This window comes from Mauremys reevesii, linkage group 19 (genome assembly GCF_016161935.1).
Source record: "Mauremys reevesii isolate NIE-2019 linkage group 19, ASM1616193v1, whole genome shotgun sequence".
NCBI lineage: Eukaryota > Metazoa > Chordata > Testudines > Geoemydidae > Mauremys > Mauremys reevesii.
In genome coordinates, this window is record NC_052641.1 from 6,538,175 (window position 1) to 6,553,954 (window position 15,780).

The window sequence follows — 15,780 nt, forward strand, 5'->3', positions numbered from 1 at the left end:
GGAGCACGGGGAGCTGTTCCTGGGCAGCGGGGTCTCACGGGGCCTTTCCCTCCCGCCAGGTCAGCGTGGACATCTTCAAGGGCTTCCCCGATGAGGAGAGCATTGTGAACTACACGCTGAACCAGGCGTACCAGGACAACGTCACGGTGTTTGCCAGTACGTCCCAGCCCTGGCCTCATGCTTCCCTTCCCTCTCCTCTCCATTCGCTCAGCCACCCCGTGGCCCTGGCTTCTGGGAACCTGCTTCACTGCAGCTCCCCGTTTCGTTAGATCCCCTCGTGGGGGTGGGGTTTGGTGTGTATGTTGCTCAGTGTCTCAGCCAGACCCAGCAGTGCTGGGAGCACCCATCCCCCATGGAGCCCAGGCAGTAATTACCGGGAGTTAGCAGGCCCTGTGGGGGCTGGCAGGGTCAGCCGATCCCTCCCCTAGGTCTGGCGGCTGGTCCCTGCTGTGTTAGCGCTGGCAGCATGTGCAGGAGGCGGGTGACCTAGGGGGATCACGCGTGTGCCGTGAGCAGGGAGCGTGCACTGGCGCATGGTCTGTACAAATGGTAGCCGGCGGGCTGCCCGTTGGGCAGGTCACTCCTTTCAGATACAAGGATCCCCTCCAATAATCCCCATGTGTATTGTCCGTAGCAGGAACAGAAGGCAGGGAAGGAGGCTGGTCTTAGCTCTGTCACTGACTTGCTGGGTGACTTTGGGCTAGTCACTGAACTGCTCTGTGCCTCAGTTTCTCCAACTATAACATGAGGGAAGCTCTCTGAAGGCAGCTACAGGTCTTAATTCAAAGCCCTGTGAGATGCTCCAGTGGAAGGTGACCATTGCTGGTTCCCTCTTCTCCTGTTCGGGATTCTCACTGCCCCCTCGTTTGGGGTCTGGTCTGACACTCACTGAGGTCACTAGGACCCCATTGGTCTCTTTGGGTAAGGCCCTGGGGGTGCCCTCCCTGCCCCAGCGTACGCTAGCCCCCGAGCCGGCAGGGAGAGGAAGGCCGCCCCGTGTTCAGCTCTCTGAGCGTGCTCTCCCCTCAGGTGTGATCTTCCAGACCAACAAGGATGGCTCCCTGCCCCCCCACGTGATGTACAAGATCCGGCAGAACTCCAGCTTCACCGAGAAGACCAATGAGATCCGGCGGGCGTACTGGCGGCCGGGCCCCAACACGGGCGGGCGCTTCTACTTCCTCTACGGTTTCGTGTGGATCCAGGGTGAGTGGCCTGGGGCCCTCCTGCCAGCAACCTCACGGCAGCGCCCACAGCACCCTCTCGACGAGTGGCACCGCCCCTGCCCCTCGCTGACCTGGACTCTTCTGTCTCCCCTCAGACATGATGGAGCGAGCCATAATCAACACCTTCGTGGGCCATGACGTGGTGGAGCCTGGCAATTACGTGCAGATGTTCCCGTACCCGTGTTACACCAGGGACGAGTGAGTAACACCGGGGGTGGGGGAGGGGGGAGAACGGCAGCGGGAGTCTCATGTCGTGTCATGGGGGCTGCACGGACCTGACAGGCCAATCCCAGCCCCTGCCTCTCCCCTGGGCAAATCCCTTGCCAGGCCCAAGCGGCCGAACCGAACCGGAGACAAGGCCCCAGTGCAGGCAGTGAGGCAAGAACTGGGCACGGTGCTTGGGGCTGAGGGAGGCTGGAGCAGAATTGCTGGGCCCCTCTTCTGCTTCCTTCCATTCCCACCAGCGAGGGTTGATGCAGGGCTCCCGGCCCCAGGCGCTCTCATGGTGCTTTCCTGCTCTCTTCCCCAGTTTCCTGTTCGTCATCGAGCACATGATGCCCTTGTGCATGGTGATCTCCTGGGTCTATTCGGTGGCGATGATGATCCAGCACATTGTGGCGGAGAAGGAGCATCGGCTGAAAGAGGTGGGGACCCCAAGCACCTGCAGGCAGAGCGATGGGGTGCTGGGATTTAGCGTCCCTCTCGGGGCCTGCTGGGGCGGCAGGAAGCGGGGGTAGGGAGGGAGATGGTTGACAGCACAATCCAGTTCCATGGAAGAAAGGGGGAGAGTAGGACTGCCCATGCTGTGCTCTGTGGAGGGGTGATGGTGGCTCCACCTCTCTGCTTCCAGCTGCTGTGTTGCAATTGCAATGCAAGAAGCTGAGGGACCAGGAAGTGCCTTTGTGGTGTAACCTTCTTTCCCACGTCAGCAAGAGCTGGCCCGGCACAGAGATGTTACAGGACCCTGATCGGGTGATGTCTGTGCCGTTGTGAGCATGGGGTAGGTGCCTGGTAGGACATTTTCCACCCATGGGGACGTTTGTGGACCCCCGAGTGAAATGTTACAGGGAAAGCCCCAGGACCTGATTCTCTCCTCTGGTGTAAATTGGGGTAACACCATTGGAATTGGTGTAAAATGAGAGCAAGTGAGAGGGGAGACAGACCCATGGTTGCTTCTGTTCTCCAAACCAGAGCATAGGAGATACGGGTCCAAGTTCACCCCCAGCTTAACCCCGCTGGAGCTGGTGAGACTCCTGGGGTGGGTTTGTCCCCTACTAACACTCTGAGGCCAAGGCGTGCTCTGTAATCCCTGAATTGCTGCCGGCCCGTCTCATTAGCTGCTGAGGGCCCTCTGCCGCAGTAACACAGCTCAGGCCCTAGGACCAAGGTGTTGCTCTCTGGGTGTCCAGGGCTGGATGGTGCCACAGGGATATTTCCACCTGCAGGTGCCTGTGCAAACACAGCCTAAGGCAGCAAGGATCCAGCCTGGCTCTCGGAGCAGTGGGATCGCACCGCTGGCTCTGTTCCGTGGGGAACATCCCTGCTTGGTGACGGGGAGAGAGGAGCCAATGGGGTTTCTTCTACCTCGGACACCGAGGATCCCCTTTCCATGCCCCCTCCCCGTTCTCCCCATCACCTGGTTACTGCTCCAGGCAAACAGCAGCGCTTTGTTCTTGGCTGGCACTGGCCTCCCCCCTAGAGCCTGGCTGCAGGAGCAGGGAGGGTTGCGGCAGCTAACGAGAGCCTGCTGAAGGCGCTGGGGTGCGGTGCCAGGCACAGCTGGCTGTCAGTCCAGGGCAATGTGAGACTGGCCTGCCTTTGCCAAGTTCAGGCCTGGCAGGCTTCTGTAGAAGGCTTTTCCCGTCCCTGTTGGATGCTCTGCTGAGCAATGCAGGCGCAGCAGAACAGACCGTGAGGGCTCCCAGCCCGAGTCTCCTGCTGCCCTGCTCACTGATCTGCTCGTGCATGTTCCCAAGGTCTCCTGATTGGGATTCCCACAAGGAAATCAGCGGTGCCCTTACTGGCCAGGCACACGGCTTCCCTGGCATTGAGATGCTGGCATCCCACAGGGCTCTGCCGGGGCTGTGCATTATCCTTCCCTGAGACCCTGCACAGAGGCAGCACAGGCTGTGTAGTTAGGGAGCCAGAGAGAACCACAGGGTCTGTCCAGCCCTTTCGAGCCATTTGCCACAAGCCCTGTCTTGTCTGGGCCCCAGGGGACGGTGCTCCCTCTCAGGGACAGCTGGGCTTAGGCAGACTGAGCAAGGAGAGCGGGTGGCTTTTCTCTCCCACAGCAGCTGTGGCCGTCTCTGCCCTTCTCCAGGGTCTGAGTTAACATGGGGCAGGACCCAACCTTGGCTGCTGGAGGAGCAGAGAGCTCTACGCATTCCCTGAGCCATCAGTGCTTCCCTTGCCTGTGGCATCATCCTCTAGTCCCCTTCGGGGGGTGTCAAATCCACAGGATCAGTGCGATGGCACCAGCTTTGGAAGGGTCTCTAGGAGGAACCCCCTCAGTGTGCCAGTCCCCCTAGGGGTCTCGCTCTTCCTCCAGGGTAAGCCGCGCTGCTTCACCGCCTCCTTAGACTGAACCTCTGGGCCTGAGGCACCCCCACTTCCCAGCGTGAGCCCCGTTCAGCGAGTCCAACTGAGCCGGGCCCCGATGGAGGCTGGTGCACGCTGGGGATGGATGCACCTTGCCCAGCATTGTCAGAACAGCCGGGTTTATTCCTTAACTGGAACGCAGCGTGGGAAGTCCTGAGGGTAGCACAGAGATGAAGGTTAAGAATAATTCATTCTGGTTAGTCCAGGACCCAGCCAAGCTGCAGTGAGCTCCAGTGCTCAAGCTCTGTCTCTCCATCTGATTTCCTTTGTCAGACTCTGGGTGAGAGCCCCGACTGCCTCCAGCAGCCAACACTTATCCCTCCCACCTACCCAGTCCTTGTTCCCAAGCTTGAGAGATGCGGCTCAGCCCTGGGGAGAGGCGGGCAAGTCTATGTCTCTCTGGGGCCTTGGTTGCTAGGTATCAATGTCCAGGCAATTAGATTTGCCATTGTCTTTTCAGAGGCTCCAGTGATAAGGGAATCCAGATCCAGACAGCCAAGTGACACCCATATCTGTGTCTCTTTGCCCGCTATGAGAGCAAACAGCCCTTTCCCACCCCCTAGGTAACAATGCAGCACACGGGGAAACTGAGGCACACACAAGCGTCATAAAAGTACTACCAACAATTCCCACTTCATCACAGGGGCGATAGCATCATAGAATTGTAGGACTGGAAGGGACCTCGAGAGGTCATTTAGTCCAGCCCCCTGCACTCAGGGCAGGACTAAGTATTATCTAGACCATCCCTAACAAGTGTTTGCCTAACCTGCTCTTAAAAATCTCCAATGATGGAGATTCCACAACCTCTCTCAGCAATTTATTCCAGTGCTTAACCACCCTGACAGAAAGTTTTTCCTAATGTTCAACCTAAACCGCCCTGGCTGCAATACTTAAGCCCATTGCTTCCTGTCCTCGCCTCAGAGGTTAAGAACAACAATTTTTATCTCTCTTCCTTGTAACAGAGTTTTATGTACTCAAAAACCGTTATCATGTCCCCTCTCAGGTGTCCCTTCTCCAGACTACACAAACCCAGTTTTTTCAATCTTCCCTCATCGGTCATATTTTCTAGACCTTTAATCATTTTTGTTGTCCTTCCCTGGACCTTTTCCAATTTGTTCACATCTTTTCTGAAATGCGGCGCCCAGAACAGGACACAAGACTCCAGCTGAGGCCGGAGTAGAGCAGAAGAATGTATTTCTCGTGGTTTGTTTACAACATTCCTGCTAATACATCCCAGAATGATGTTTGCTTTTTTGCAACAGCGTTACATTGTTGACTCATATTTAGCTTGTGGTCACTATGAACCCAAGATCCCTTTCTGCTGTGCTCCTTCCTAGGCAGTCATTTCCAGCTTCGTCCGTGTGCATCTCATTGTTCCTTCCTAAGTAAAGTACTTTGCACTTGTCCTTACGAAATTTCATCCTGCTGACTTCAGACCATTTCTCCAGTTTGTCCACATCATTTCGAATTTTAATCCTATCCTCCAAAGCACTTGCAACCCCTCCCAGCTTGGTATCGTCCACAGACTTTTTAAATGTACTCTCTATGCCATTATCTAAATCTTTGATGAAGACATTGAACAGAACCAGACCCAGAGCTGATCCCTGCGGGACCCCACTCGACATACCCTTCCAGCTTGACTGTGAACCACTGATAACTACTCTCTGAGAACAATTTTCCAAGCAGTTATGCACCCACCTTATAGTAGCTCCATCTAGGCAGTGTTTCCCTAGTTTATTTATGAGAAGGTATCAAAATGCTAAAGTCAAGATATACCACATCTACCACTTCCCCCATACCCACAAGTCTTCTTACCCTGAAAGCTATCAGGTTGGTTTCACATGACTTGTTCTTGACAAATCTGTGCTGACTGTTACTTATCAAAATTATTATCTTCTAGGTGTTTGCAAATTGCTTGCTTAATTATTTGCTCCATTATCTTTCCGGGTACTGAAGTTAAGGTGACTGATCTGTAATTTCCTGGGTTGTCCTTATTTTCCTTTTTATAGCTGGACACTATATTTGCCCTTTCCCAGTCCTCTGGAATCTTTCCCATCTTCCATGACTTTTTGAAGATGATCATTAATAGCTCAGATATCTCCTCAGTCAGCTCCTTGAGTATTCTAACCTAGGATGTATTTCATCAGGCCCTGGTGACTTGAAGACATCTAACTTGTCCACCACATGCATCTGACGAAGTGGGGATTCACCCACGAAAGCTCATGCTCCAATACGTCTGTTAGTCTATAAGGTGCCACAGGACTCTCTGTCGCTTTTTACAGATCCAGACTAACATGGCGACCCCTCTGATACTTGACTTCTCGTAATTTTTAACGTGTTCTTTCCCTATTTTAGCCTCTGATCCAACCTCATTGTCACGGGCATTCAGTGTGTTAGACATCCAATTGCTATGAACCTTTTTGGTGAAAACTGAAACAAAGAAGTCATTTAATAGTTCTGTTGTTGTTTTTCCTCCCTTGTTGAGTAACAGGCCTACCCTGTCCTTGGTCTTCCTCTTGTTGAGCTAGCTAGAGGCATAAAGGAGAATCTCTCTTTGGGCCTTGGCCTTTCTAATTTTGTCCCTACATACTTGTGTTATTTGTTTATATTCATCCTTTGTAATTTGACCTACTTGCCACGTTTTGTAAGACTCTTTTTTGAGTTTCAGATCATTGCAGATCTCCTGGTTAAGCCAGGGCTGTCTCTTTCCTACGCATGTTTCGGACAGCGAGAACAAACCGAACTGGAGAGTGCTCCAGCTGCGCCCCCTGTCTGAGGGGCCTGCTTTGTCCCTCCAGGGTTTTCCCCTGTGCTGTGTCTCACGTCCCCCAGTAGGGCCTGGGTGGAAGCGTTGGGCTTCCCCCACACAATGTCCAGGCCTTGTCTAGCACAGTTGTGCCGCACCTCAGTTTCACGAGAAGCAGTGTTGTGACCAGCAGGGGTTGCCGAGAGCCGGAGGGTGGGATCAGAGAGAACCTGTGCTGGAGAAACCAACAAGCCGGCAAAGCGTGAGCCCTACGGATCCTGCTCCCTCCCCGGCAGAAACTGACGCTGGGATTGCAGTTCCTGAAGGGCTGCTGCCTACCCTGGAGAATCCACCTTTCAATCACCTCGTCGGCTCCATGACGACTGTCTGCCCCTCCCTGCATGCTGTTGGGTTCACCCCCCCCCCACACACACACACTCGTGTTAGCTCACCCCAGCTTTCCCTGCCAAGGGGGGCTCAGGGCAGTTAGCTCACCCCGGCTTTCCCCTCCCGGGGGGGCTTGGGGCAGTTAGCTCACCCCGGCTTTCCCCTCCCGGGGGGGCTTGGGGCAGTTAGCTCACCCCGGCTTTCCCTGCCAAGGGGGGCTCAGGGCAGTTAGCTCACCCCAGCTTTCCCCTCCCGGGGGGGCTTGGGGCAGTTAGCTCACCCCGGCTTTCCCCTCCCCGGGGGGGCTTGGGGCAGTTAGCTCACCCCGGCTTTCCCCTCCCCGGGGGGGCTCGGGGCAGTTAGCTCACCCCAACTTTCCCCGCCAAGGGGGGCTGTCAAGGTTTCCTCCCCCACTCTGAACTTTAGGGTACAGATGTGGGGACCTGCATGGACACTTCTAAGCTTAATTACAAACTTATATCCGGTAACACTGCCACCAGCCAGAATTCCAGTGTCTGGCACACTCCCTGTCCCCCCCAAAACTTTCCCCTCCCTGGGCTGCCTTGAGGCTTTTCCACCAAGTCCCTGGTGATACCGATCCAACCCCTTGGATCTTAACACAAGGAGAAATTAACCATTCCCCCCTCCTTTCCCCCACCAACTCCTGGTGAGTCCAGACCCAATTCCCTGGGATCTTAAAACAAGAAAGAAAAAATCAATCAGGTTCTTAAAAAGAAATTTTTTACCTTTCTTTCTTTAATTAAAAGCCATCTCTGTAAAATCAGGATGGAAAATACTTTACAGGGTATTCAGATTCATATAGCCCAGAGGAACCCCCCCTCTAGCCTTAGGTTCAAAGTTACAGCAAACAGAGGTAAAATCCTCTCAGCAAAAAGGAGCATTTACAGGTTGAGAAAACAAACATAAGACTAACAGGCCTTGCCTGTGCTACTTACAAGTTTGAAACATGAGAGACTGATTCAGAAAGATTTGGAGAGCCTGGATTGATGTCTGGTCCCTCTCAGTCCCGAGAACGAACAACCCCCAAAACAAAAAGCACAAAACCAAGACTTCCCTCCACCAAGATTTGAAAGTATCTTGTCCCCTTATTGGTCCTTCGGGTCAGGTGTCAGCCAGGTTACCTGAGCTTCTTAACCCTTTACAGGTAAAAGAGACATTAACCCTTAACGATCTGTTTATGACAGGGGCTCAGGGCAGTTAGCTCACCCCGGCTTTCCCCTCCCCGGGGGGGCTCGGGGCAGTTAGCTCACCCCGGCTTTCCCCTCCCCGGGGGGGGCTCGGGGCAGTTAGCTCACCCCGGCTTTCCCCTCCCCGGGGCGGGGGGCTCGGGGCAGTTAGCTCCCCCCGGCTTTCCCCTCCCCGGGGCCTCGGGCAGTTAGCTCACCCCAGCTTTCCTCCCGGGGCTCTCGGGCAGTTAGCTCACCCGGCTTTCCCTCCCGGGGCTCGGGGCAGTTAGCTCCCCCCCGGCTTTCCCCTCCCGGGGCCTGGGCAGTTAGCTCACCCCGCTTCCCCGGGGGCTTGGGGCAGTTAGCTCACCCCGGTTTTCCCCTCCCCGGGGGGGGCGCTCGGGGCAGTTAGCTCACCCCGGCTTTCCCCCCGGGGCCTCAGGGCAGTTAGCTCACCCGGCTTTCCTCCCGGGGCTCGGGGCAGTTAGCTCACCCCGGCTTTCCCCTCCCCGGGGGGGCGTTCGGGGCAGTTAGCTCACCCCGGCTTTCCCCTCCCCGGGGGGGGTTCGGGGCAGTTAGCTCACCCCGGCTTTCCCCACCCGGGGCCTCGGGCAGTTAGCTCACCCCGGCTTTCCCTGGGGAGGGCTCGGGCAGTTAGCTCACCCCGGCTTTCCCTCCCGGGGTTCGGGGCAGTTAGCTCACCCCGGCTTTCCCCTCCCCGGGGGGGCTTGGGGCATTTAGCACACCCCGGCCTTCCCCTCCCCGGGGGGGCTCGGGGCAGTTAGCTCACCCCGGCTTTCCCCTCCCCGGGGGGGGTTCGGGGCAGTTAGCTCACCCCGGCTTTCCCCTCCCTGGGGAGGGGGCTCGGGGCAGTTAGCTCACCCCGGCTTTCCCCTCCCTGGGGGGGCTCAGTTTGAGTTCAGGTCACCAAACGAGCATTAGGCGGCTCTGTCTGCCTTCCTGGGCCCTTTGCTCTGCCTCTCTCCCGCAGGAGACGCCAGGGAACCTTTACTGCCGCGCCTGCTCCCTTGGGACCTCCCAGCTGCCCTTCGGGAGGCCCTGCTGCGGCCGAGTGCTGAGCAGCCCCAGTGATGGGGGCCGAAGAGTCCCGCTGCCTCCCAGCCCCCACCATGGATCAGTTCCTCCCCCCACCCACCTTGTCGTGGGGCCAAGAGCTAGGCAGGTCCAGAAAAGGTCGGGACCTTTATATGGCGCAGGCGAGCGCTCCAGCTTCGCTGCCCCCTGCAGGGTCTCTTGCGCCTCCCTCTGAAGCAGGTGGCCACAGTTGGAGATGGGACCCTGGGCTAGTGGACCCTGGTCTGAACCACCCAGGCAGTTCCTCGGTTTCCTGTTTCTTCTCCAGCTTCCCAATTGCTCCATTTGCCTTCCCTCGCCCGCAGGAATCCGGCTTAGCCAGCCAGGCCAGATCCCACCTGGCAATACTTGGGCAACCACAGGAATAAACCAACAAACCCTCTGACCTCCAGAGACCGGCCAGTGGAAAATAAGAGCCACCCCAGCCAAACCTCTAGTGCCACCGTCCCAGAATGGGCCACTGGGCCCCTTGCTGTGACCCCCTGCCAGCCTCTGAGCTTTGGGGGTCATAGACGGGAGCTGCGTGTTCCTTTCTCCCGCGCTGCTTCTCTCCCCTGCTGCCTGCCTGTGTTTTAAGAAGTGGGATCAGACTCTAATGCTGGAAGCTGAGAGCGACCAGCTGCACAGACCAGCCAGGGCCACGGAACTAGGATCTTTCTCTGTAAGGTGCATAGGGAGAGGGAGGAATAAGATGCTTGTGAATCAGAGTTTAAGGCCAGAAGGAACCACCAGATGGTCTAGCCTGACCTCCTGTGTAACACAGACCCCACCCGCATCCGCACCTCAAACCCAACCGCGGAATGAGACTCCGGGTGGGTTAGCTGTTGTGTGCCAGCTCCAGGCAGAGAACCAGAGGGACCCAGGCGCACTAATGCCTGAGGTCCCTGCAGTGACAGAGAACTGGCGAAGTGAGATATACCCAGATGCTCCTAGCCAGCAAACTGCCCCCACCCCGCTGCACCCCCATCTCAAGGCCACTGCCCAGCCACTCTGACCTGGGGGAGAACTCGGTGATCATGTAGTGACCACAAAGAGAGACTGGGTTATCCAAGCTCTGCACATCTGGCCTGGCTGTCTCCTGCCTCCTTGCTGTGTTTCATGGCAGTTAATCAAAAGTGGCTCGTGTTTCTGGAGCCCTTGTTTCCAGAGTGCCGCAAACTCTGGGAACCGGGCCTCTTTCAGGAGCCTCCAGTTGCAGCCCGGGTGTCACTGGCCGCTGGTGGAAATCTCGGCCTGGGGGAATTTGCTTGTTGAGTAGATGCAATGCCTGTAAGAGACGCCTTAGCAGCACAATCCCGGCCTCAGATCACCACAAGGCAAGTAACAAATAGGGAAATGAAGGAATGATCCCCCAGCTCCCGCCTTCCCACAGGTTCCCCTTGCCCACACACCCACCAGGGCATTGGGTGCAGAGCTGCTCCCTTTGAACCTGGCCCGTGTTGAGATGCCTTATCCTTGCTCCGCTGTGTCCCGTGAGGACGTCCTGCTGGCAGGGCAGGGACTGTCCCGTGGAACCAGTCCCAGTGGGGCCATGTGCTCTGATGGCGCGTGGCACTGTCTCTTGCAGGTGATGAAGATGATGGGCCTGAACAACGCAGTCCACTGGGTGGCCTGGTTCATCACTGGCTTTGTCCAGCTCTCCATCTCCGTCACCGCGCTCACCGCCATCCTGAAATACGGCAAGGTCCTGATGCACAGCGATGTCTTCATCATCTGGCTCTTCCTTGCCATCTACGCCGTGGCCACCATCATGTTCTGGTGAGCGCTGGGGCGGGGCAGGGGTGTAACACAGCAGTGATGGCAGGGCCCAGAGGCTAGGGACGAGTCAAGCAGCCAGAGGGGCAAGGGCCAGAGCAACGAGGCCTCTAGACATGCACTCCCTGGGGCGTGGCCGCTGTCTCTGAGCCTGGGGGAGGGGTCCGGGGGGGCTGGGGTAGCAGGGTTGATTTGTTACTCTGGGGTCTGGATTCCATTTGTGTCCAATGTTTGATTTCACAGTTTCTAGCAAAGCCACAGTGCTGGGGCCATTAGCGCGGGACCATGAACTCGCAGAGAAGGGGAGCCAGGGATGTACCCAGGGTCACCCCAGTGCTGCTCGCACTGGGCTCCTCGATCAGGGGAGGCAACAGTGGGTCATTGAGCTACGGCCCCAGCCTGAGCCCTGGGCACTGCCTGTTTCTGCGCCACCAGCAGCAGGATTAAAGATGGTTACGAGCAACGGGTGGCAGATGCTTTCCCCACCCACCCCAGTACGGGCTGGGATCGTCTCGCAGCTAAAGGCCAGATAGTCCCCTGAAGCTGGTGTAACTCCCTGGGCTTCCATGGAGCTCCTCCTGATTTACACCGGCATCATTAGAGGAGAATCCAGCTTGTGGACAATGCCACAAGCTCAAACCTCTGAGTCGCCGGCTGATTCGATTGGAGTACAGGGGGAGGCAGGCTGACTGGCGGTGAGAAGCCTGCGCTGTCGGGGTGTCTGCAGGGATCGGCTGGCTCATGGGCGGGTGGGAGTTATTTATGGGGGTGAGGATCGCAGGGAAGCAGGTTCTCCCATCAGTCGGTGGCAGGTGTCGTCCCCTTCCACGTTCTGTTAGAAGGAACCACAAAGTCATTGTGGTGTAGCCGCCGTGGCTGTAAAGGGCAGTGGGGAATCTGTGCACCTGAGTGGTGACACAGCAACACCCCCCGGCCCTGGCCATCCTTGCCGGGGGGTGCTTGGTCCGGTCAGAGCTGGTTCTGCCGCACTCCCTCTGCTCTGTTCTGAGGGGTGTTTGCCTCCTGGAGGTTTTAGGAAGGGGAGCCAGCAATGGGGCCCGAGGAAGCAGGGTCGGTACTGAGTTCCAGTCCCGCTGTCCGACATGACAGCTTGTGGGCCAGTCCAGCCCCTCCTCGGAGGCCCTGATCCTTCTGGCAGGGGGGTGGCTCATTGGCAGGCTCAGCAGAGGGGCCAAGGACTGAAAGATGGGTGGGGACTGAATTCCCCAGGTGCCCCCCCAGCGGGGTGAGGCTCACCAGCAGGGCAGGGGGAAGGAAACCTGCTGGGCCGCTCCGTGCTGGGCCTCTTGGGTAGCAAACAGAGGGTTTCTGTCCCCAGGCTGCCAAGGAAATAGCCAGGTCTGCCCCCCAGAACTCTGGCGGGGCGGGGGGGGTCCCCATCCTCTGATAGAGTTTGACAGAGTGTGGGAGGTGGTCATGCCTCTTTTTCTCCGAGGTGGGTGATGAAGTGGGGGGGCCTTTTTCTCTGGGGGGAGAGGTGGGGCTGGGGGGGGCTTAATACCCTCTCTCTCTGGGGCTCGGGGTCATCCCCCCGCTGGGGCAGGGACTGGGGGGGCTGACCCCCTTTCGCTCTGCGGCGGAGGATGTCACACTGTCTGCCCCACAGTTTCCTGGTGTCCGTGCTCTATTCCAAGGCCAAGCTGGCCTCAGCCTGCGGGGGCATCATCTACTTCCTGAGCTACGTCCCCTACATGTACGTCGCCATCCGGGAGGAAGTGGCGCACGACAAGATCACGGCCTTCGAGAAGTGCATCGCTGTGAGTCCTGGGCCCGGCCCGGTGCGGCTCCCTGCAGGCCCTGGGCATGGCTGGGAACGGGGCTCCCCGGCTCTGCTCCCTCCATCACCAGCCTGCCCCCCACGTCCCATCGCCCTCCTCGCTGCCAGGATGGGTGGGGCATGCTCCCTGCTGCTTGCCCAGCATGGGAGGGAGACCTCTCCCCCCCCACCCCGGCCATGCCTCCAGCCCCAGTCACTGGAGGAGTCAGGCCACCTATGGCCAGAGAACTGCCTGCTGCAGCCACAGGGACCAAGGAGCCTTCAGCAGGACAGAGCTGGAGAAACCAACATTTCCAGCCTAACATCCCTCTGCATAGCCAGAGCCCGGCTGGGCCAGGGGCTCGCACGGGGAGGGGTCCTGAGGGCTCCGCTGCCCTGCGGGTGGGGATAAGGAGCCTCTGCCCCTCCAGGAGGGTGGGATCCCTGCAGGGGAGTGTGCCAACTAACACGGGCCGCACACTGCGTCCTCTCCAGAGCCTTGCAGGCTGGGGCAGCGTGGCACTGCCCAGCTGCACCCTGTGATGGAGCTGGGCAGGGCAGGAGCTGGCCCCTTGTGAGGAGCTCATGCCCCAGTGTGAATCCTGATCTTAGAGCCGCTGCACCAGAGCGCCTGTAGGAGGCAGCGGTGCCCCCTGCCATCCACTATCCACACCCCCAGGGGCCTTTTTCCCTTTGCTGCATCCAGACCCTCCATGGATTCCCACCCTCACCGCCAATGGCTTTCGTTCCCCTCGCCCGTCCGTACCCTTGATGGCCTCCCCCGAGCACCTGGCTAGGGGATCGCTGCCCAGGGCTTTAGGGGAGCACCTAACCTCCCTCTCCCCCGCTCAGTCTCTCATGTCGACCACGGCCTTCGGGCTGGGCTCCAAGTACTTTGCGCTGTACGAGGTGGCGGGCGTGGGCATCCAGTGGCACACCTTCAGCCAGTCGCCCGTGGAAGGCGACGACTTCAACCTGCTGCTCTCCATGATGATGCTGATCGTGGATGCCGTGGTCTACGGTGTGCTGACGTGGTACATCGAGGCCGTGCACCCAGGTACGGGCCAGGGCCGCCTCCTGCAGCCCAAGGGGGGCAGGTGCAGGGTGGCACCGACCTGACTGGGATGGAAGGAGGGCCGGTCAACAGCCTCCCCAGGCATGGCTGTGAATGCAGGGGGTGGGGGCAGGTCAGCATCCGGCCATGTTCATAAACCGGGGGGTTCGGGGGTGTAACCACCCAGTGATCTGCCCCGGGGCTCTGTGTGTTGTCCCTTCCAGGGGACTGCACGTACCACCCCCGCTGGCCCCCACTTCCTGCGGGGGAGGCCCACACCTCTCGGTCACACCATGGGCCTCCTGCACGAACCCCAGAACCGCCGCTGATCTCCCTTCCTTTGCAGGCATGTACGGGCTCCCCCGGCCCTGGTACTTCCCCTTCCAGAAATCCTACTGGCTCGGGAACGGGCGGGTCGAAACCTGGGAGTGGACCTGGCCCTGGTCTAGAACCACCCGCCTCAGCATCATGGAGGAGGATCAGGCCTGCGCCATGGAGAACAGGCGGCTGGGTAAGAGCGCCCGCAGGCTGGGCAGTGCAGAGACGGGGGAGAGGGGCCAGTGGGGAACGGGCTGGGATCCAGGGGACCTGGCTGCTGTTCCTGGCTCAGTCCCACTCCCAGTGGCACCGGGACAGTCACGCCACCTCTCTTGGGTGGGGGTGGGGATCAGGCCTGCCAAAAGCAGTGACTTCCCAGCCCCCGGGCTTTCTGCTCGGCTCAGCAGCGAGTTACAGCCTGGCGCTGAGCTCACGCTGCTAACCCGCTTAGAAACACCCCTCGATTCGCAGAGGAGATGGACCCTGTGCTGCCGTTTCCCCAAAGCGAGGGCCATAATACGGGCCAGCCTCGTGGAGGCGGTATGGGGCCAAATCCATCCCTGTCCCCCAGCTCCTTGAGAGCCTCAGAGGCGGAAGTGAAATGATGGCAGAGCGGGCGTGGAAGGGGGCGAGAGGGGGAAGGGCAGCTTCTCGGCAAGACACAGATCCTGCGCTCGTGGCAATCAGCGTGGTGCAGTGGGTTCACCCGGGCAATGCTGACGTGTGCCAGCTGGGGCTTATTGGGCAGGGCCTGGGGGCCCATCATCCTGGGCGCTGCACAAACCCGGAACAGGGGGCAGCTGGCCCTGCCCCATTTGTTTGTTATCGTTTTGGGAGGGGATTCGGGACCATCACGGCATATCCTGGGTGGCCCCACTGCCCGTCTCCCCAGGGTGCACGACCCGGTTCAGTGCTGGGTGGCGGCCGGTCCCCTGGCTCCCCGCACACGCTGACGGAGACACCCCAGGCCCCTGCCCACCACCTCCCTGCTCTCGTTGCAGAGGAGACGCGTGGCATAGAGGAGGAGCCGAACCACCTGCCGCTCGTCGTGTGCGTGGACAAGCTCACCAAGGTCTACAAGACGGACAAGAAGCTGGCGCTGAACAAGCTGAGCCTGAACCTCTATGAGAACCAAGTGGTGTCCTTCCTGGGGCACAACGGGGCAGGCAAGACCACCACCATGTGAGTCGTGGGCTGGGGAGCCCTGCCGCGGGCGGTGACATGGAGAAATCGGGGCAGGGGCAGCCATGGGATGAGGGTGGGCGGGTCTCACCGCCTCTGACACTGGGAGGGCTGCACGATCGCTGTCACAGTGGGGTTAGCCTGGGTTCCCAGGCTCTGTCCTCACCAATATCTTTGTGCCACACAGTGCCCCCCAGCTCGGCAGTGCTGCCAGTTCTCGGCGGTGTTTTGGGGTTCGTTCAGCAGGCAGTGCCCAGGGTCCGTGGCCTGATCTGGGTGGGAGGAGGTGCTGAGGCCTTACCAGGGCGGGTTTGAAGGAGGAGGGCATGTGCTTAGAGCGGAGTGGGAGGCTCATGTGGGAAGGGAGTGTGGGGGGAGGCGGGGAGGTGATGGGGTTGTGAAGGCCCCGCAAGGTGGAGCTGTAACAAGCTGGTGCACACACTGGCTGGCCCTGG

The 15,780-nt window shown here is 58.8% G+C and overlaps 1 protein-coding gene across 6 annotated transcripts in view; it reads left to right on the forward strand.

Annotated features, from left to right (window-relative positions):
- Positions 1-15,780, forward strand: part of ABCA2 (ATP binding cassette subfamily A member 2) — a 126,994-nt gene that overhangs the window by 70,780 nt on the left and 40,434 nt on the right. For all 6 annotated transcript variants that reach the window (XM_039505940.1, XM_039505935.1, XM_039505937.1 and 3 more), the window contains 9 exons: positions 60-156; positions 1,030-1,203; positions 1,319-1,421; positions 1,753-1,867; positions 10,807-10,997; positions 12,622-12,772; positions 13,624-13,828; positions 14,172-14,336; positions 15,145-15,325. In XM_039505940.1, the coding sequence (XP_039361874.1) occupies positions 60-156; positions 1,030-1,203; positions 1,319-1,421; positions 1,753-1,867; positions 10,807-10,997; positions 12,622-12,772; positions 13,624-13,828; positions 14,172-14,336; positions 15,145-15,325 (1,382 nt within the window). The remainder of the gene's footprint in view (positions 1-59; positions 157-1,029; positions 1,204-1,318; positions 1,422-1,752; positions 1,868-10,806; positions 10,998-12,621; positions 12,773-13,623; positions 13,829-14,171; positions 14,337-15,144; positions 15,326-15,780) is intronic.